The sequence below is a fragment of the Pipistrellus kuhlii genome, unplaced genomic scaffold (genome assembly GCF_014108245.1).
Source record: "Pipistrellus kuhlii isolate mPipKuh1 unplaced genomic scaffold, mPipKuh1.p scaffold_m20_p_100, whole genome shotgun sequence".
NCBI lineage: Eukaryota > Metazoa > Chordata > Mammalia > Chiroptera > Vespertilionidae > Pipistrellus > Pipistrellus kuhlii.
Genome location: NW_023425406.1, coordinates 621,217 through 642,578, shown reverse-complemented (window position 1 = coordinate 642,578; position 21,362 = coordinate 621,217). Strand labels below are relative to the sequence as shown.

Sequence of the window (21,362 nt, the reverse complement as noted above, 5' to 3'; positions counted from 1 at the left end):
CCCTGCTGTTGGGTGGGGTGCTTTTGCTAGGGTATAGCCAGGGTCAGAGGGTGCTCAGGACAAAACAAGGGGAGAATTCAGCACACCTGCCTCCCCCCCCCCCCCCCCCCCCGGCCCCTTAACTCTGGTGCCAAAAGCTGCCTCCATCTCTGCCTGGCAAATGCGCATGCCCATGCAGTGTCAGGTCACGGAGGCCCAGTCCAATTCCATCTCTCCCAGGAAGCCCCTCGGAGCCAATTCCTCTTTCCTTGGTGCTCACTCCCTGGGCTCCTGGTGTCTCGTATTGTGTGTGGTCCTATTGATCGTGACACTGGGAGCCACAGCTCTGTCTTCCCCGCTGCACCAACTCAGACTTGAATGAGCCCAGGCGCCTGCACGGGGAGAGGCAGGCACAGGTCCAGATTGGAGTAGCTGGAGCAATGCTGGGGTGAGGGGTTGATGCAGACCAGCTGTTGCCAATGGTCTGTGGGGCTGGCCCCAGAAGGGGCGGGGCCTGTGCAGATCTGTCAGGCCTGTGACAGATGGCTGGATGCTTAATCTTTGAAGTGCTGTAAGGGTTCTTCCCACTTACTCTCTGCTGTCCCAACTCACTCACCTGCCTCAGGGTGGCCTGTATGGCACTCCAGAAGGCGGGGCCATGCCGAGACCGGTGTGGCCCAGTGGATTGAGCATCGGCCTGCGGACTGAAAGGTCCCGGGTTCGATTCCGGTCAAGGGCATGTACCTTGGTTGCGGGCACATCCCCAGTAGGGGGTGTACAAGAGGCAGCTGGTCGATGTTTCTCTCCCATCGACGTTTCTAACTCTGTCCTTCTCAATTCCTCTCTGTGTAAAAATCAATAAAATATCTTTTTTTTTTTAAAAAAAGAAGGCAGGGCTACACCAGTTGGTGAAGGTCTTTAATGGGCTCACCACTCATCAGTCTCCTGGGCAGAGACCCACCAGGGGAAAGGAATGTTGTCAATATTTATTTATTTATTTATTTATATTGATTTCAGAGAGAAAGGAAGAGGGAGAGAGATATATAGAAACAACAATGATGAGAGGGAATCATTGATCAGCTGCCCTCCAGCACACCTCCTACTGGGGATCGAGCCCGCAACCCAGGCATGCGCCCTTGACCAAATCAAACCCGGGACCGATGCTCTATCCACTGAGCCAAGCCTTGGCTAGGCATGATGGGGACAGAGTGAGAGGAAGACAAGGGAGAGGCTGAATGTACAGGGACATGCCATCAATAAGGACAGGCGTTTGTGAGCAGGGCAGGTCAACACAAGCCTGGCTGGGCCCAAAGCAAGGAGGCCCCTGAGCCTGAGCTAAGGCAGAGGGTGGAGGTGGCACAGAGAGCTACAATGTACAGGCATACCTTGTTTTATTGCACTTCTTAGATGTTTTGTCTTTGTCATTATTAATTTCAGAGAGGAAGGGAGAGGGAAAGAGAAACATCAATGATGAGAGAGAATTATTGATTGACAACCACTGGGGATCGAGCCCACAACCCAGGCATGTGCCCTTGACTGGAATCAAACCTGGGACCCTTCAGTCCAAAGGCCGATGCTCCATCCACCGAACCACACCAGCTAAGGCTAAATATAATTTTATTGGGGAAAAAAAATATATATATATATATATATAGAGAGAGAGAGAGAGACACACACACACTGATGAGAGAGAAATATCGATGAGCTGCCTCCTAGAAGCCCCTACTGGGGATTGAACCTGAAATCTGGGTATATGCCCTGCCCGGGAATTGAACCAATGATCTTTCGGGGTGCATGGGACCACACTAAGGGAGGTCAGTCTTATTCTCAAACATCACAAAGGGTTGGGAAGGTCAGCCTTCGGCAGGAACTCATACAGTGCCGGCAGGCACACAGTTGCAAGGGAGGCCCAGTCCAATTCTCTCTCTCCCAGGGAGCCTCTCAGGGCCAGCTCTTCTTTCCCTGGTGCTAACTCTGCTGGGCTCGTGGTGTCTCATGTTGGGTGGGGTCCTACTCATTGTGACACAGCTTCCCTACTCCACCAACTCTGACCTGACGAGCCCAGGGGCCTCCAGGCATTGTGACAGGCAGGCATTGTGACATCAAAGACTAGTGCATATATGCCCTGGGATTCAGGGGGAGGTGGTTAAGGAGGGAAAGCCGGCTCGTGTTCCCCAAAACACCCCCCACAGCCCCAGACCTTCCTCTCGGCTACCCAGTATTTCCCACCAAGAGTTTATTGAGCTGAGGGCCCCAGCTGCGGCAATCGGTAAGTTCAGCCACCAGAGGGCCACAGCGAGCCCGAACGTGAAGGCGGAGCCCGAGCGCGGGGGCGGGGCCTAGCGGTGACCAAGCTCCGCCCCGCAGCGGCTCCCCGCCCTCAGGCCCTACAAAACCCGGGAGGAGGGGATGGGTGGGGCAATCTGGATCAGCTGAGTGACAGTCACGGGACCCTGACCCGCTCCGTTTGGCTTCCTGGAGGAGAGGTAGGGATGAGGTGGAGGGGGGTGTCTCAGAGTGTGGCTGGCCCATGGTGGGACCCGTGCGGGGTAGATGTCCGGGGTTGGTGGGATCAGCCCTGTGGCTGATCCCGGGCCGGAGGACAGCCCTGCACACGGCTGGTGGGGGTGTGGGGGACCCCCAAGGGCTGGGTCCCCAAGCCCGGGAGAGGGGTCAGACAGCCCACTCAAGCCTGCGGTGTCTTGGGCACAGAGGAGCCCGTTGAGGAGGGTGGATACCAGGGTGATGGGGAGGAGGGGTCTGTCGGGTGCTGAGCCTCCAAGTCCTAAGTTTGCCCAGGATATGGAGAAGGAGCGGGAGACTCTGCAAGCCTGGAAGGAGCGCGTGGAGCAGGAGCTGGACCGCGTGGTGGCTTTCTGGACGGAGCACTCCCACGACCAGGAGCACGGGTTCGCCTCTTCATTCTCATCTCCTCAACGTGGTCTTTGCCCCCCTGACCCCCCCCCCCCCAGCAGACACAGATCTGCTGGGCCCAGTGGGCTGTGGGGGGTGCAGGCCTTAACTTGAGGTGTGTCCCACAGGGGCTTCTTCACCTGCCTCGGCCGAGATGGGAAGGTGTATGACGACCTCAAGTATGTCTGGCTGCAGGGGAGGCAGGTAGGGATGTGCTGAGGCTTGTAGCTCTCCCAGGGGCATAAGCCAACGCCAGGCTTACGGTCCACGCATGCACAAACACCCACACCACAAGGCCTGGCATCTCAAAACACGATTCCTCTCCTGACTCCCCCTCATCCCAGCCCTGGGGTCCCTCTGCTCCCCGTTTAAGCCGTGTTCCCTCTGCCCTTCCAGGTGTGGATGTACTGTCATCTGTACCGCAAATTTGAGCGCTTCCGCCGCCCTGAACTTCTGGAATCGGCTAAAGCAGGTGCCCCCACCCTGCCCCACCTCCCCAGAGGTCACTCCCAAGTTTACTCAATAGTTCCTGTGCTCCTACTTCCTGCGGAGACGGGGGTTTAGAAACAGTGAATGAAGTGAGGGAAGGTGGTGTTCTCAACTGAGTGGTAGCATGTCCACTTCCCGACCACCAGGGGGCGAGTTTTTGCTGCGCTGCGCTCGAGTGGCGCCTCCCGGGAAGAAGTGTGCCTTTGTCCTGACGCGGGATGGCCGCCCGGTCAAGGTGCAGCGAACCATCTTCAGCGAGTGTTTCTACATCATGGCCATGAACGAGCTGTGGAGGGTGACAGGGGAAGCGCGCTACCAGGTGTGTGGGAAGAAGGCTGTTCTGAGCGTCTCTGTGCTCTGGCCTGCGCCGGGCATAGTTCTTGCGAGCACCACCCCCCACTCCCGCCCCTCCGCCCCTCCCCCTCCCACCCTGTCTGAGGGCTGGATCTGCTCTCAATGTAAATCCTTCCCCGGGCCTTGTCTGCAGGCTGATCTGTCCATGTTAATCCTTCCTAGGGGTCGCCAGGGCTCCAAGGCTGCTGGCAATACCCCTCTTATTGCACTATGTTGTCACTGTGTTGTCACAAAGGGTGTCCCCCAGAAGTCTTTAAAAAAGTTTTTTTTTTTTTTAATTTATTTCAGCCCTGGCTGGTTTGGCTCAGTGGATGGAATGTCGGCCTGTGGACTCAGGGGTCCCAGGTTCGATTCCGGTCAAGGGCATGTACCTTGGTTGTGGGCACATCCCCAGTGGGGGGTGTGCAGGAGGCAGCTGATCGGTGTTTCCCTCTCATCGATGTTTCTAACTCTTTCTCCTTCTCCCTTCCTCTCTGTGAAAAATCAATAAAATATATATATTTTTTAAATTGATTGAGAGAGATAGAAACATCAGTGATGAGAGAGAACCATTGATGGGCTGCCTCCTGCATGCCCCACACTGGGGATGGAGCCCACAACCCAGGCACAGAATCAAATCTGGGGCTCTTCAGTCCGAAGGCCAGTGCTGTAACCACTGAGCCAAACTGTTCACTTCTGAACTCCTCCTCTCTCCCCACACCTTCACAGGGGCCCTGGGCACAAAGCGGCCAATCCTTGCCCAGCTTCCCTCCTGGGGCTCCTGTGCTTTCAAACCCAACCTCACCACCTGGGAGTAGCCGATACCCATGGTCGGCAAACTTCAGCTCTTTGGCCCCCTGAGTGTGGCTCTTCCACAAAATACCACGGGCGGGGCGAGTCTATTTTGATGAAGTGGCGTTAGAAGAAGGTTAAGTTGAAAAAGTGTGGCTCTCCAAAATTCTCAGTCATTGTACTGTTGAGATTTGGCTCTGTTGACTAATGAGTTTGCTGACCATTGGCCTATACCCCCCACTGGGACCTCTGAGTCGAGGTGGGGCAGATCCTTACAATGAGGGGCCAGGCCCGGGGCGGGCCCTGGGAGAAAGGTGGCCTGTGATTGGTGGGCTGGATGGGATGAAGCCTCAGCCTGGGCCTCCCATCCCCTTCCCTCACCCAGAGCGAAGCAGTGGAGATGATGGATCAGATCGTACACTGGGTGCAGAAAGACCCAGTGGGACTGGGCCGGCCCTGGCTCTCAGGTGCCCCGGCCTCGGAGTCCATGGCGGTGCCCATGGTGCTGCTCAACCTGGTGGATCAGCTCGGGGAGGCGGACAAGGAGATGACGAGCAAGTACGCGGAGCTGGGTGACTGGTGCGCACAGAGGATTCTGCAGCACGTCCAGGTGGGGGCAGGTGGCTGATGCCAACTGCCAGATGGGGGCCTGGGCACTGGGGGGCAGGGCACTTCCCACTCCTCCGGGCTGGGCTCTTCCTCCTCACACACCCACCCCAACCTTGGTCCTCATGGTCCCCTTTAAGATAGGGAGGCTTTCCCTGACCGGTTTGGCTCAGTGGATAGAGCATTAGTCAGTGCACTGAAGGGTCCTGGGTTTGATTTCGCCAAGGGCAAGTACCTCAGTTGCAGGCTCCATCGATCCCCGGCCCTGGTCAGGTCAGGACTTGTGGGGAAGGCAACCAATAGATAGAGCTGTGTCTTATCGATGTTTCTCTGTCTCTCCCCCTCCCTTCCACTCCCTAAAAATCAATGGAAAAGTGTCCTTGGGTGAGGATTAACAAAACAAAAAAATGATAGGGAGGGAAGGCTTGGCCCTGGACCCTTGGAAATGTGAAGAGCCCAGGGAGCTGGGTGGGGCTGAGGGCCAGAGGGAGGGAAGGGCCGAAACCGGTTTGGCTCAGTGGATAGCCTGCGGACTGAAAGGTCCCGGGTTCGATTCCGGTCAAGGGCATGTACCTTGGTTGCGGGCACATCCCCAGTAGGGGGTGTGCAAAAGGCAGCTGATCGATGTTTCTCTCTCATTGATGTTTCTAACTCTATCCCTCTCTCTTCCTCTTTGTAAAAAAATCAATTAAAAATATATATTTATAAAAAGATTAAAAAAAAAGAGAGAGAGAGAGAGGGAGGGTGCCAGAGCCTGGGACACATCAACCAGCAGGAAACCAGCCAGACCCAAGTCCTTCCTCGCTTCCGTGGGCAGCCCAGCCCGTCCACTCTCAGTCCTCTTTAATGTTTCACCTTTTCCTTCTTGGAGCGGGGAGGGCAGGCCAGGTTACAAGGTATCTGGGCTTCTGGCGGTGAATTGGCCCCTCCTCAAATGCCCCTCTGAGCCAGGCTTGCCCAAGCTTGCAGATTCGGGAGGGCAGGAGGGTCCTTCTGGTTGGATGGTAGGAGCTGAAGCCAGAATTCCCTTCTCTTCCCCTGGCAGAGAGATGGGCAGGCTGTGCTTGAGAATGTGTCAGAGGATGGCAAGGAACTCCCCGGTTGCCTGGGGAGACACCAGAACGCAGGTGAGGAGCTGGGTGGGCTGGTGCCATCCAGGAGAAGGGAAGTGACCAGCCTTGGTCCCTGGGCTTCAGCATGGGGACAGCCTTCCTCCGTCCACCCTCCGCCAACCAAGGACCAGGCTAAGAGGGGTGACAGGCCTCCCAGGCTGGGGTATCAGCAGGAGAGGTAGTCTGGGGCTGACGGGGGGGGGGGGGGGGGGAGTTTTCTGCATGGGAGAGGCTGTTGGGTGGGCCAGGGAGCTCAGAGCAGCTCCCATTGTTAGGGAGGAAGGAAGGTACAGTGGTCAGTATAGGGGCTTGAGCCTCCCTGCCTAGGGGAGAACCCAATGCCTACCTTACCCCGATCCTTCACCAGGCCACGCACTAGAAGCTGGATGGTTCCTGCTCCGTCACGCCACCCGGAAAGGTGACCCTGAACTTCGAGCCTACGTTATTGACAAGTTCCTGTTATTACCTTTCCGCTCTGGCTGGGATCCTGACCACGGAGGCCTCTTGTACTTCCAGGATGTGGACGGCCTCTGCCCTACCCAGGTGGGAGTGCGTCCAGGACCACGTGATGCTAACCTGTTCCAAGCTTTCTGTCCTGGGTGATTCATAGCTGCTGCCATCACCTATTTCATAGAGGGGGACTCAGGGCTCAGCAGTGAACTTGCCCAGTGTGACCCCAGTGGTCCTCAACCTTGTGTGCAGAGGAAGGCCACGAGGGAGCACAGACAATGCTGATGCAGAGACATTTGTCCCCTTCATCTTTGAAAGCTCGCTGGGTGATTTGTTTTAGTAAAAGTTTTCAAATTAAAAAAATATATATATATTTTATTGATTTTTGTACAGAGAGGAAGGGAGAGAGATAGAGAGTTAGAAACATCAATGAGAAAGAGTCATCGATCAGCTGCCTCTTGCACACCCCTTACTGGGGATATGTCCGCAACCAAGGTACATGCCCTTGACCGGAATCGAACCCGGGGCCCTTCAGTCCCCAAGCCGACGCTCTATCCACTGAGCCAAACCGGTCCCGGCAAAAGTTTTCAATTTTTAAAAAGATATTTGTACTAGAGGCCCAGTGCACGAAATTCATGCACTCATGAGGTGGGGGGCGGTCCCTCAGCCCAGCCTGTACCCTCTCGCAGTCCGGAAGTCCTCAGGGGGATGTCTGACTGATGGCTTAGTCTAAGCCGTCAGTCGGACATCCTTAGCACTGCCAAGGAGGTGGGAGAGGCTCCTGCCACTGCCAGGGGGCTCACCAGCCCTGACCCCAGTTTCTGGCTGAGTGGCGCTCCCCTGTGGGAGTGCACTGACCACCAGGGGGCAGCTCCTGCATTGAGCATCTGCCCCCTGGTGGTCAGTGTGCATCATAGCAACCAGTTGTTCTGCCATTTGGTAGATTTGCATATTAGCCTTTTATTATATAGGATTGATTTCATAAAGGAAGGAGGGGGAGAGAGATATAGAAACATCAATGATGAGAGAGAATCAGGGATCAGCTGCCTCCTGCACACCCCCCACTGGAGATCGGGGCCCACAACCCGGGCATGTGACTAAGACTTCCCGGTTCATAGGTCAACGCTCAATCACTGAGCCACACTGGAGGAGCTGTCTAGGTGATTTTAAGGTGTCAGCAGGGGGAACAGATTTGCTCCCTAGTCTGTTTCCTCTGTGTCTTGATCTTGTTGAGATCTCCAGAAGGTGGCTGAGTGTCTGAGGGGATTTAGACAGACTGACAAGAGAGACATGGTTTCAATTCCAAGGTGAAAGAGTAGCCTGACTCACCCCTGCCTTTGGGGTGCACTGGCTCAAGAAGCTAGTTCTGCCGAAACCGGTGTGGCTCAGTAGATAGAGCATCAGTCTACGGACTGAAGGCTCCCAGGTTTGGTTCTGGTCAAGGGCATGTACCTTGGTTGCGGGCACATCCCCAGTGGGGGGTGTGCAGGAGGCAGCTAATCGATAATTCTCATCGATGTTTCTGGCTGTCTATGCCTCTCTCTTCCTCTCTGTAAAAAATCAATAAAATATTTTTAAAAAATTAAAAAAAAAAACAAGCTAGTCTTATTCTTAGGAGTCTTTCCAACCCTCGAGATGTCCATCCTGTGACCAAGCTCCAAGTGCTTGGGCCAGAGGGAGTCTGAGCCAGGACCGGAACGATGGGGTGACATTCCTGCTGAGACAGGTGGTGGGTGGTGGGACGCAGGGCTCTCAGATGCTGCCTCTGCTCTGCTCTCAGCTGGAGTGGGCCATGAAGCTCTGGTGGCCGCACAGTGAAGCCATGATTGCCTTCCTCATGGGCTACAGGGACAGCGGGGACCCTGCCTTACTGCACCTCTTCTACCAGGTGGCTGAGTACACCTTCCGCAAGGTACGTGCTGCTTCCCGGTCCACAGTCCTCGATGGGCTTGGCAAGGGCGTGGGAGACACAGTGGGCAGTCATTCTTCCCTGGGAGGGATAGGGTGGCTCATCCCCGACCCCCTACTCTCTCCTTCATTGAATGTGGTCTCTCAAAGCTGATATGAGAATTCCTGGAGGTCCCCCAGTGCGCTCTGTTTAGTCAACGAAGCAGTCCCTGCTCCCCTGGAGTTCACGTTTCAGCGTCAGCCTGCGGACTGAAGGGTCCCAGGTTCGATTCCGGTCAAGGGCATGGACCTTGGTTGCGGGCACATCCCCAGGAGGGGGTGTGCAGGAGGCAGCTGATGGATGGTTCTCTCTAATCGATGTTTCTTAACTCTCTATCCCTCTCTCTTCCTCTCTGTAAAAAAATCAATAAGATATATTTTAAAATAAAATAAAATAAAAATAAAAAATAAATAAAAGCACAGGAGAGGAGGGAATAGGGGGGCCCAGCAAAGGAGACAAGAATCAGCAGGGGGTCTTATTCTGGGGTTTGTGGGCTTCAAAACTAAGGGAAAATTCCATCGTTATTTTTACTAAGCACTAACTGAAACCCAGCATTTACTCCCATTATGAATGGAGGCAGTAACCACAATAGCAGCGCCTGACTTTGTCACCAATAGAAACCCCACATACCGTATTTTTCGGACCATAAGACGCTCCGGACCATAAGACGCACCAGTTTTTAGAGAAGGGAAATGAAGAAAAAAAGATTGTGAAACAAATAGTGTCCTAAAATATTTTATGTGCATTAAAACCCAACATCACAGTCATAAACACATGTAATCAACCCTGTAAAGTAAACAGCAGCATTTAGAACCATTTTAGAGCCGGGCAAGCACACAGAGACCACACAGAGCCGGGCAAGTAAAAAACTTTTTTTTTTAAAGTATATGTGTAGGCTATATTTGGACCATAAGACGCAGGGACTTTTCCCCCCCACTTCTGGGGGGAAAAAAGTGCGTCTTATGGTCCAAAAAATACGATACCGTATTTTTATACGTTCATGTTATACTGTACTTAGAGAGGCATCTCAAGTATAGCACAAGCTCATCACTTTTTCCAAACCAGGGGCTCATGAGACTCGAGGCTGTGTCTTTAAAAAATGTTTTTTATTGCCGAAACCGGTTTGGCTCAGTGGATAGAGCGTCGGCCTGTAGATTGAAAGGTCCCAGGTTCGATTCTGGTCAAGGGCATGTACCTTGGTTACGAGCATATCTCACTGATGTTTCTAACTATCCCTTCCCCTTCCTCTCTGAAAAAAAATCAATAAACTATATTTAAAATTTTTTTTTAAATTTTTTATTGATTTTTTAAAGACAGAGGGAGAGAAACATCAATGTGTAAGCAAAACTTCAATTTGCTGCCTCCTGCACAGCCCCTACTGTGATGGAGCCTGTAACCCTGGCATGCTTCCTGACTGGGAATTGAATTGGCACCCCTTCCATGCAAGGTATAACACCCAACCAACTGAGGTACACTGGCTAGGGCAAGGTATATCTTAAAAAAAAAAAAAAAAAAAAAAAAAAAAAAAAAAAAATATATATATATATATATATATATATATATATATATACACACACACACACACACACACACACCATATTTTTCGGACCATAAGACGTACTTTTTTTCCCCCCAGAAGTGGGGGGGAAAAGTCCCTGCATCTTATGGTCCAAATATAGCCTATACATATACTTTAAAAAAAAAGTTCTTTTACTTGCCCGGCTCTGTGTGGTCTCTGTGTGCTTGCCCGGCTCTAAAATGGTTCTAAATGCTGCTGTTTACTTTACAGGGTTGATTACATGTGTTTATGACTGTGATGTTGGGTTTTAATGCACATAAAATATTTTAGGACACTATTTGTTTTAGAATCTTTTTTTCTTCATTTCCCTTCTCTAAAAACTGGTGCGTCTTATGGTCTGGAGCGTCTTATGGTCCGAAAAATACGGTATGTGTGTGTGTGTGTGTGTGTGTGTGTGTGTATATATATATATATATATATATATATATATATATATATATATAATTGATTTTCCACAAAGAGGAAGAGAGAGAGGATAGAGAGTTAGAAATATCGATGAATCATCAATCAGCTGCCTCCTGCACTCCCCCTACTGGGGATGTGCCCGTTACCAAGGTACATGCCCTGGACCGGAATCGAACTCGGGGCCCTTCAGTCTGCTGGCCGACGCTCTATTCACTAAGCCAAACCGGTTTCAGCAAGGCTATATATATTTTTTTAAAAATATATTTTATTGATTTTTTACAGAGAGGAAGGGAGAGAGAGAAAGAGTTAGAAACATCGATGAGAGAGAGTCATCGACCAGCTGCCTCCTGCACACCCCCTACTGGGGATATGCTCGTAACCAGGGTACATGCCCTTGACGGGAATCGAACCTGGAACCCTTCAGTCCGCAGGTTGACGCTCTATCCACTGAGCCAAACCGGTTTTGGCAGGCAAGGCTATATCTTAATATTGAATGCATTCATAAAGAACATGTGCTAGAGGCCACCAGTTTAAACTGTCTGAAGTTACAGTTAAGGAATATGTCTTTAAGAGATAGAGATGGCGTTTGAACAAGACAGAGGGCGTTTCTGTCATCCCAAGCCAGGGTTCTTGTGAGTTCATCTCCCAGTGTTTCATCTAACGGCCTGTGGCCCTTTCCCTCAGTGGGTTATCCAACTGCAGACTTTCATCCTCCCCGCCCCCTCTCAGGAAGGGAAAAAGGGAAGGAAGCCCCTCCATTTTATCTTTGACCACTACGCTGAGCACTGATCCTGGAGCCACGTTACCCGGGGTGAACCGGAGCTCTGACCCTGGTCGCGGTGCAGTGGGGCAGTGAGAAGCCCTTCCCAGGCCTGTCTCATAGGGACAGCTCCTGGCTGTCACTCTGCCATTGTTATTCCAGTTTCGCGATCCTGAGCATGGGGAGTGGTTTGGCTACCTAAACCGAGATGGGACGGTTGCCCTCACCATCAAAGGAGGTCCTTTCAAAGGTGAGCCGGAGACGGGGTGGGGTGTCTGGAACTCTGGGGATTTGGTTGACTCCGGCCCTCCCAACTTGCAATCTCGCCTTTCCCGCAGGCTGCTTCCACGTGCCGCGGTGCCTAGCCATGTGCGAAGAGATGCTGGACGCTCTGCTGAGCCGCTGAGGCCCTGATCCCTTTCCAGGGGCCGGGTTCGCACCCTCCCACCCGTCCCTCGGAGCCGCAAAATAAAGCTGAGCCTGTTCCACTCCCGCGAGTGTGTGTGTGTGTGTGTCTGTGGGGTCGAGGGAGGGGCAGCAGCCGCGATGGCCGGAGGACACCTGCTCACCCCGACAGTGACCCACCAGCCCACAGTCCCCACTGCCCAGAGTATCTGCGTACCCCGCCCCGCCCACCCAAAGTCCCGCCCCCGCCCCCTGTCCGCCTCGCGTATTGGCCGAGCGGTCACGAGGGCGGGTGCAGCGGCAGCACTTCCGGCCCGTGGTCCGCCCGGTCCGCCCCGCCCCTTCCGCCGCCTTCCCCGCGAGCCCCAGCCTGGCCCCTGCTCCAGCCCCAGCCCCAGCCCCAGCCCCAGCCCGGGTCCGGCCAGCAGCAGCTGACTGCGCCTTCACGATCCGCTGGGAGCCGCCATCCTCGTCGCCGTCATGAACATCCGCAATGCACGGGTGAGGGTCCGGGGCGGAAGACTGTGTCGCGTGGGTGCGGGCTGGGTGGCCGCGTGCGCATGCTCTCGAGGGGCCTAGAGTCCAGGGCCGACCGCCCTGTGCGGGGCTGGGGAAGGCCATCGCGCCCGTGGGGCTGGACCTACACCGAGTGGGGGTCGGATCTACCCGGAGCGGGGCTCAGGGCTGCAAATCCCGTCTTTGCGGGATGTCGGGGCTCCGTTGGATGGTGTCTGGGAGCTCCCCTTTCACCCACGATCATTCCAGGAACAGAGGATTTTTGCACAGTGGCTGTGAGCCGGACATGTGTACAGACTGGCCCGCCCAGCCCTGCGGGGGTCAGCGGTCGGGTGCGTGTGTGTGTCGGTGAATAGACAGACAGCGATCGGGCTTTGACAGGACCCAGGCCTGCTTAGTCACCGCAGCCCCTGGCCTGACCGCATTCCCGTGCCCTCCTCCCGCAGCCAGAGGACCTGATGAACATGCAGCACTGCAACCTGCTGTGCCTGCCAGAGAACTACCAAATGAAGTACTACTTCTACCATGGCCTCTCCTGGCCCCAGGTGGGCAGCCGGATGTGGGGACTGGGGACACCAGGCGTCCGTGTGGGAGGGAGTGGGTGCTCTCAGCTGAGGTGGGGAGCTTAAGGCCTGGGCCAAAGGAGGGACAGGATTTCCACCTGTGTGTGTCCTCCCTGCCTGTGACAGGACACAGTGTGGTATGGGGAAACCAAGGCACTCACTTGGCCTGGAGGTCAGGAGCTATTACTGAACTCACCACTGGAGGGACTACTGCTTGTCATGCGCACAGCGCACAGCGGGCCGTGGCACCAGGTGGCTGCTAAGGGCTCCTCACCTCTGACAGGAAGTTGTTTTCTGACTTCTTTCTCCTCCCTGTCACCCAGCTCTCTTACATCGCTGAGGATGAGAATGGGAAGATTGTGGGGTATGTCCTGGCCAAAATGTGAGTTTCCAAGGAGGGAGAGAAGCCTGGTGTGGGAGCTGGGGGATGGGGCATGGATCTGCCACGGGGTGGGGGCACCAGCACTGCACGTGTCTGGTGGGTGCTGCCTTGGTTGTGCTTTAAAATTAATTTATATACTTTTTAAAGTTCAACTTTCAGTTCAAATGTTTCAATGTATTTTTATTGATTCCAGAGAGGAAGGGAGAGGGAGATAGAAACATCAGTGATGAGAGAGAATCATTGATTGGCTGCCTCTTGCACGCCCCCTACTGGGGCTGGAGCCTGCAACCTGGGTTTGTGCCTTGACCGGAATCGAACTGTGACCTCCTGGTTTATAGGTCCATGCTCAACCACTGAGCCACGCTGGCCGGGTTAGGGTTAGGGCCAGAGTTTTTCGGGTATATACCCAGGAGTGGGATTGCTGAGTCATATGGTAGTTCTTTTCTTAATTTTTATTTATAGCAAAGGTGGAGATTTATTGAAGAACAAGTACAGACTCCCACATGGGGAGAGGAAAAGGGTCCCCTATTCTTAAATTTCTGAGGAATTGCCAGATTGCTTTCCATAGTGGTGATACCAGTCTACCTTCCCACTAACGGTGAATGACGGTTCCCATTTTTCTACAACCTCTCCCACACTTGTTACTGCTTGTCTTGTTGAGAATAGCCACTCTAACAGGTGTGAGGTAGTATCTCATTATAGTTTTGATTTGCCTTTTTCCAGAATGTCATTTAGCTGCAATCCGAAATGAGGTAGCCTTTTTAGATTGGCTTCTCTCACTTAGCAGTGTGCATTTAAGGTTCCCTCGTGTCTTTTCATGGCTTGCTAGCGCATTTCTTTCTTTAAAAAAAAATATATTTTATTGATTTTTTACAGAGAGGAAGAGAGAGGGATAGAGAGTCAAAAACATTGATGAGAGAGAAACATCCATCAGCTGCCTCTTGCACACCCCCTACTGGGGATGTGCCTGCAACCAAGGTACATACCCTTGACCAGAATCGAACCTGGGACCTTTCAGCCTGCAGGCCAACGCTCTATCCATTGAGCCAAACCGGTTTCAGCTAGTGCATTTCTTTTTATCACTGAACAACATTCCATTGTACTCCATTGACACTATATATGTCTTTTGGCTGCTGTGAGGGGTTTGAGAGTTCCAGCTCTCCCGCCACCCCAGATCTGGGGCCACCTCCCGGCACGTGCTCCTGCCATGCGCATGTGCCAGGTGGTGGGGATGGCTGCATCTTCACAGGGCTCCTTGCTAACCTCTCTCCTTTCTTCTTGATACAGGGAAGAGGACCCAGATGATGTGCCTCACGGACATATCACCTCACTGGTGCGTAAGGCCCACGTAGGCTTTGATGGGGATGGATATAGGGGTTAGTTGGGGCAGCCCTCAAGCTCCTCCCCTTCTCCCTCCAGGCTGTGAAGCGTTCCCACCGGCGCCTTGGCCTGGCTCAGAAGCTGATGGACCAGGCCTCCCGAGCCATGATCGAGAACTTCAATGCCAAATATGTCTCCCTGCACGTCAGGAAGAGGTGGAAGCCGGGGAAGAGGGAAGGGAGGAGTGGGGAAAAGACACTGTTGATGTGGGTCGTGGGGTACCCTGGCTTTTGGAGAAGATCTGGGAAGTGGGATCAGTGGGGAGGGGGCACTAGGAAAAGGGGCAGAACCTGGATGTGCTGTCCCTGCCTGGCCGAGTCTGCACAGCTCAGCAGTGCCTTATTCTCCTGCAGTAACCGGGCGGCCCTGCACCTCTATTCCAACACCCTCAACTTCCAGTAAGTACATCTAGATTTTTCTAATGGCGTGGGGGTAGTCCCAGGTCTGGCTGGCTCATCCAGATTGTTGAGATGGACTGAGCTGCCTTCCGGGCTGGGGGCAGGGGCAGCTGAGAGGGGGAGCGGGTCCTGGACTCCACACTCATTGCCAGGGTGCCTCCTCCATTCTCAACGGTGATGGCACTTGCCTGCTGCCATCTGCTCAGGGATTGGGTGATGCAGGAGGATGTGTGATGTGTCTTGCTGGGTGGAGGAAGGATTGCTTGATGGTGGCTGAGAGCAGATGATGGGCAGCGTGGTGAAGAACACATGGGCTTCTTGGGAGTATATATGAGGGCTCAGGATATAGCAGAAGCCAAGGAATAGAACTCAAAGTGGCCAGGCACCTAAAGTGGGACCAGAAGGAAGGAGAATGTTGCTGCCACAGAAGCTTAAGCACATCCAGGTAGGATGCGCTGTCAGCATGGGGAGCAGAGGGACTGCGCCAATCGGTGGTCTGCGGACCACTGGTGCTCCCTGAGGTCGGAAAGGTTGGTGGCCGCTGATCTGGAGCCCTGGGCAGCCTGGCGGACGAGGGTGGGTCCATCAGGCGCATTGGAGTCTCTGTGTGCCCGGCACAGGGCAGAGAGAGCCTGGCAGAGAACTGATGCTCCCAATACATGATGGCAGAAGCTACTTGAAAGTGAAGCTGGGTGGGTTGTCCATGGAGGAGCCCCCTGAGACAGGACTCGGCCTCAGTTTGGTGGGGGATGAGAAGGGAATGTTGTGAAGGGCATTTGAGGAACAATCTTTTTTTTTTTTTTTTTTTTTTTTTTTTTATCACTGTTAGCCCAATAAATCCATATTCTTCTCATTTGAACAGTTAAGCAATATAAGAAATTATTGAGTTACTTTACATCCTCTTCTTAAATATATTTTTATTGATTTCAGAGAGGAAAGCAGAGAGACAGAGGGGGGGGGAGAAATATCAATGAGGAGAGAGAATCATGGATCGGCTGCCTCCTGCACGCCCCCTACTGGGGATGGAGCCTGCAACCCGGACATGTGCACTGACCGGAAATCGAACCTTGACCTCCTGGTTCATGGTTTGATGCTGAACCACTGAGCCACACCGGCCGGGCATACATCCTCTTTTTTTTTTTTTTTTTTTTTTTTTTTGGGCTAAGTCTTTAGATTCTGGTGTGTTTTACACTGGCAGCATGTCTCAGGGGGCCACGTGTCTGGTGGCCACCTATGGAACACGCTGTCTAGAGTTCCCAGGTGAGGCTGTGAAGGGAGGCACGCACAATTCTGCGTGGGGGCGTCAGGGCCTGGGTGGATGTGACAGATGTGAAGGGCAGAGGTGCACCTGTGTGGGCCTCCTGTCCTCCCCACAGTGATACAATCTGAGGAGCAATCTTTGACCCAGATGCTGACACCTCTGATCAACCATTCCAGGGGCTTAGGTATGGCAGGCACTTTCTGGGCCATTGAGTCCAGACCCCGTTTCAGTGGCAGATGCCCAAGCCTGCGGGCACACCTCCAGTGAAAGCTCAGCCCCTCCTCTCCGTTCCAATTGCTAGGCATAGGGACCGACAGTGCGTTCTCAGTAAGTGACAGGGAGCAGAGCAGGGAGGGAAGAGGATGGCCAAATTCAGGGCTTCAGCTCGCAAGAAACCACAGAACGCCATAACCAGTTTGGCTCAGTGGATAGAGCGTCGGCCTGTGGACTGAAGGGTCCCGGGTTCGATTCCCGTCAAGGACATGTACCTTGGTTGTGGGCACATCCCCAGTAGGGGGTGTGCAGGAGGCAGCTGATCGATGTTTCTCTCTGATTGGTGTTTCTTACTCTCTATCCCTCTTCCTTCCCCTCTGTAAAAAATCAATAAAAATATATTAAGAAAAAAAAAAAAAGATCTTGGTAGCCAGGTTAGGATAGGCAGGACCATGGCGGGACCCGGGGAGTGGGGAGAGGGATAAAGGCGCTTGACAGAGCAGAGGGAAGGCTGCGTTGGAAATGGGGCTTGTCTACCAAAGGGTCCTTTGGGTGGAAATGACATCTTGCTCCACTGGCCTATGACGCCAGAAGGCTGAGGAGAATTTGACCCCTGATTCTCGGTTGTCCTTCTCTCTAACCCCTGCCTGCCCACAGGATCAGTGAAGTGGAACCCAAATACTATGCGGATGGGGAAGATGCTTACGCCATGAAGCGGGATCTCACCCAGATGGCCGAGGAGGTAAGTCTAGGGGGGCAGGGCCACAGTCCCCACAGATAAAGGAGAGCAAGGTAAGTAGGGGAGTCCCCGCTGGAGGGAAGGTGAAGCTCCCAGGGGCCCTGAGACAGTAGGAGGCCTGCGATGGGCTAGAGACAAGACGGATCAGGCGCTAGCCATTGTAGCTACGTTGCTGGGAGTCATGGCGCTCGTCACCTCAGTTTCCCCAGCTGTCAGGTGGGGAGCTGGGCCTTGTCAGGGCTCTGAAGGAGGCCCCAAGATTCCATTCTCAGTGGCTTGTGCCACTCTGAGGCGTGATGTGAGAGGCAAGGGAGGGAGGCCCCAGGCTCAGGGGTAAGACAAAAACAGCGGCTGAAATGAGGGAGGCATGAGCATTCTTCCTTTCTAGGAAGGGAGACAGCCCCAGAGAGAGCAGAGGCCAGGATTCAACGCAATACAGTCCTGTGTTCCCTACCCTGGCCCTGCTGCCTCTCATTTGACCCTCTGCCCCCAGCAAGTGACAGGCACAGGCTCCCTTGGGCAGCCAGAGAGGGCCCACATGGTCTGGAGACTTAGGCCCTGTCATCTTCCTCCTGCTTCTCCCTGGGCCCCTGGTGGCAGCTGAGGCGGCACCTGGAGCTGAAGGAGAAGGGCAGGCACACAGTGCTGGGCGCCATCGAGAACAAGGCGGAGGGCAAGGGCAGCTCAGTGCCCAGCTCGGGAGAGCCCGGTCGAGAGGAGAAGGGCCTGGCTGCCGAGGACAGCGGTGGTGACAGCAAGGACCTCAGCGAGGTCAGCGAGACCACAGAGAGCACCGACGTCAAGGACAGCTCAGAGGCCTCCGACTCCGCTTCCTAGAGCCTCCAGCTCTGCCCGGGCCTGCCCCTGCCACCCTCACCCGAGGTTTCACAATAAACTTCACCCGGGGGGGGTTTGTGTGTGCGAGTGTGCGCGTTTGTGGGGGGTTGCCTCTCTCAGGCCCCTCTGTGTCCCTGCGGGGCTGGACCTCAAGAGCCTTTGGCACAGCGCATCCTGGAAAGCCCGAGAAGCTTCGTGTGGGTTTGGAGGTGGAGCTCCTAAGTCTGATGGCTTTCAGCATCTTTGGGGTCTAGGGAGGGAGACTCTGGTGTTATGGGAGCCTTGGGGACAGCTGTTCTGCCTTCTGAGCCCTGCTTTTCACTGCCTTGCTGGGCTTTAGATGCCTCAGTCCAAATGCTCATTGGGCTTATCCACTGATGTCCTATCTGGATAATGGCCCAAGCAGCTACCCAGTTGAAGTTCTGGCAACTGTTTTTAATTCCTCCATCTCCTGCATCCAAAAGGTCAGTGGGTTCTGTGTGTTTGACCACCATAATGCCCCTTGAATCTACTTCCTAACCTAAGCCTTAATTTGAAAATAATTAATAGGCTTTATTTTTAGTAGTTTTAGGTTTACAGAACTGAGCAGTGTGTGGTTTCCACACACCCCATCTATCCCGTTTTCCCTATTAACATTTAGTATGGTGTTGCATTTGTTACAATTGATGAGCGGATATTGATAATTAACTATAGTCCAGGGGTTACATTTCCCTCTATGGCTTTTTGACAAATGCATAATGTCATTGCACAGCTTCCCTATAATCCCCAGGTTTGTTCCTGTGCCCTTTCTTCTGGCTGCAGCGCCATCCCTTGCTGCTCCTAGACGCAGGGCAGGCTGTCTGGGCTGCCCACCTCCCAGGGAAGCTCAGCACTCCTGAGCTGTCAGTACCTTATGTCCCTGCTACTGCAGATGGCACGCTATTCCTCCCGCCCGGCTGAATTTTTCGTCGTTGGCCTGGAGCTCGGTTCTCATTGGCTGGCGCCTGGCACGTGGTCGACAGGCAGCGGAGGGGGGGTGGAGCTAGGGGGCGGGGTTGCGTCTGCGCGCAGCCGCTTGCTCGCCGGCTCGGGCGGCGCTTTGTTCTGATTGGCTCCGTTACTCGCTCCGCCCTCCACGTCTGGCGTCAGTCCCTTCCGGTTCGCGAGCCGCGGGCTTCGTTCCCAGGTTCTGACTGGTCCGACCGGAGGCCGGCGTCCGCCGGCGCTGCAGAGGCCGCGCCCCAACGCTGGTGGGAGGAAGCCGGTGGCGCAAGGCGGCGCCCGCCTTCCTCCCTCCGCCCAGCCCACAGGGACCTATCACACACCCTTTGCCCTCGGCGCCCGGTTCCCTGGCGGGCCTTTGACACTCGGCCGCCCCCAGGCGGTTGAGTTTCCTGGGCGGAGGTGGGAACTGCGGGCGGGAGGGAAGGGGAAGGAGGGGAAGCCGCAGGCCCGAATGGCCCTTGGGGCCCAGCACTTCCCCCGCCTCTGCAGCACCTTCCTCTGGGCGGGGCCGCTTCCATTCCAATGAATTGAGCTGTGGCTTTAAGGCTGATGGAGGGAAAGCTGGCTCCCTTATCCTCTCGCCGTGTGGCTCCCCCCCCCCCCGCCAACCTATATACTAAGGCGCATAACATTGCAGCACCTCATTGTTAAACTTCTGCAGGGCTGATCTGTAGAGGAATAGGAGGGGCCGCACGGCCCAGTTATTGTTCTGATGTGGACTGCTCGTAACAGCCTCCCCTTTTATCTCCTCTCCCCCTCTGGTCTGTCAGCCGTGCAGCAGATCTGATCACGTCTGCCCTGTGGTCGCCCCTCAGGACCAAGTGTGCACTCCGCTCATTAACAGGTTGAGCAAGGCCCGGCAGATCTGGGCCTTGCCTAATGCGGGATAATGGGATTTTGAATTCTGTGGGAACAATGGAACAGAGGCCAGTAAAGGCCTTAAATGGCAAACAAGTGTCCTAAAAGCCAGGGCTAATTACTTGAGGTTTTAAAGCAGTGGCTGGATGGGACCACGTGTTAGCATTTCTGGCGTCAGAAAAGGACTGAGGCTCCCTCATCTGTCTTGCTGAAGGATTCCAGCAGTTAGTACAGCTGAGACCAGCTGCTGGAGGCCCAGGTCCCGGGCCTGCTGGGAACTGGCCAGCTCCCAGGCCTCTCAGCCCCAAGCCCCATGGACACGTAGCATCCTAGAGAAGGCCCTTGCTACTTGGGGGAGGGCAGCAAGCTGAGGAGGTATGTTTTCCCCCTCCGGCAGGGGGGGGGGGAGAATTGCTTATAGTTGAAAGGCAGGAAGTACCTGCACCTCTGCCCGCCCTCCCAAGAGCTGCAGGTCTAGGTCACATGTGCTTACACGTGTACAGAGCCTGACTTTGATATCCCTGCACACAAAGGCCTGGATCCCTCGCACCAGCCTACAGACCAGCCTCCCTGAGCACAATCCTCTCTCCTCTCCCACCATCTATACCCCCGGGATTTCCCTCCCACCCAACTGAAGACTGGTATAGTCTGGCTTGTCACCTGCCACCTGCTCCTGCCTTCCCAGTTTCCTGGAGGAAAGCTGTCGCCCTGTGGCTCTGAGTTGGCAGAGAGGGGTGCAGGGAAACTATGCCTGGATGACAGGGGGGCCCCCAGGCTTGCTCTGAGGGGCAGGGGGGAAGGCTGTACCCCCACCCCCAGGCCTAGGACAGGACAGGTGCAAGCTGCAGGGGAAAAGAGACAGTCTCTTCCGGCAGCAGGAAGTGGTAACCACCTATGGGGAAACAAGGCTTGTTCCTCCCTACGGGGTGGAGCAAAAGGGGAACCTTAGCTGAGCGCTGCTGTCCCCCTCAGAGGGGGGCTGGAGGGAACAAAGGCTGAGGTTCTTTTCTTTTTTTTTTAATATATTTTTTATTGATTTTTTACAGACAGGAAGGGAGAGGGAGAGAGAGTTAGAAACGTCGATGAGAGAGAAAAATTGATCAGCTGCCCACTGCACCCCCCCCCCACAGGGGATGTGCCCACAACTAAGGTACATGCCCCTGACCGCAATCGAACCCGGGACCTTTCAGTCCACAGGCCGACGCTCTATCCACTGAGCCGAACCAGTCTCGGCAAGGCTGAGGTTCTAGTCTCTGGTGCTGACCTTCCTTCCCAGCCCACCCTGGGAATGTTCCACCCGGTTCTCCAGGCTCTTTGCACTCATCCCTCAGGGCTGTGGCTTGCAAGGGGTGGGCTCCATCTGATATCCTGAGAGCCAGTGGCCGTGCTGTGAAGGGTCCCGTGTGGCAGGGGTGGCCAGGCAGCCTTCTAGAGGTGGGCAGGTCAGCAGCCAGAAGGTG

General features: G+C 54.4%; 3 protein-coding genes across 8 annotated transcripts in view; all 3 read left to right on the top strand.

Annotated features, from left to right (window-relative positions):
• Positions 1 to 2,334: 2,334 nt before the first annotated feature.
• On the top strand, positions 2,335 to 11,856 carry LOC118714715 (renin binding protein). 4 transcript variants are annotated; one of them, XM_036430052.2, is made up of 11 exons: positions 2,335 to 2,465; positions 2,779 to 2,888; positions 3,021 to 3,096; positions 3,289 to 3,364; positions 3,528 to 3,700; positions 4,892 to 5,116; positions 6,158 to 6,239; positions 6,592 to 6,767; positions 8,455 to 8,586; positions 11,529 to 11,616; positions 11,705 to 11,856. In XM_036430052.2, exons 2-11 carry the CDS (start codon positions 2,782 to 2,784, stop codon positions 11,770 to 11,772), a joined length of 1,203 nt encoding a protein of 400 aa, XP_036285945.1. In that variant the 5' UTR covers positions 2,335 to 2,465; positions 2,779 to 2,781; the 3' UTR covers positions 11,773 to 11,856. The 4 variants fall into 4 exon arrangements, with proteins under 4 accessions (XP_036285945.1, XP_045434657.1, XP_045434656.1 ...); XM_045578701.1 differs by having other exon boundaries at positions 2,394 to 2,465; positions 2,770 to 2,888; XM_045578700.1 differs by lacking the exon at positions 2,335 to 2,465 and adding an exon at positions 2,508 to 2,700.
• Positions 11,857 to 12,106: 250 nt separating this feature from the next.
• Positions 12,107 to 18,134, top strand: NAA10 (N-alpha-acetyltransferase 10, NatA catalytic subunit). 3 transcript variants are annotated; one of them, XM_036430054.2, is made up of 8 exons: positions 12,107 to 12,272; positions 12,734 to 12,832; positions 13,174 to 13,232; positions 14,520 to 14,565; positions 14,652 to 14,767; positions 14,966 to 15,010; positions 17,142 to 17,226; positions 17,824 to 18,134. In XM_036430054.2, the coding sequence occupies exons 1-8, from the start codon at positions 12,252 to 12,254 to the stop codon at positions 18,058 to 18,060; spliced, it is 708 nt and encodes a 235-aa protein (XP_036285947.1). In that variant the 5' UTR covers positions 12,107 to 12,251; the 3' UTR covers positions 18,061 to 18,134. The 3 variants fall into 3 exon arrangements, with proteins under 3 accessions (XP_036285947.1, XP_036285949.1, XP_036285946.1); XM_036430056.2 differs by having other exon boundaries at positions 17,717 to 17,850; XM_036430053.2 differs by having other exon boundaries at positions 14,652 to 15,010.
• Positions 18,135 to 18,272: 138 nt separating this feature from the next.
• The window catches only part of ARHGAP4 (Rho GTPase activating protein 4), a 30,197-nt gene continuing 27,107 nt past the window's right edge, over positions 18,273 to 21,362 (top strand). The window contains exon 1 of the mRNA XM_045578699.1: positions 18,273 to 18,524. The gene's annotated coding sequence lies outside the window, so the exon portion shown is untranslated. The remainder of the gene's footprint in view (positions 18,525 to 21,362) is intronic.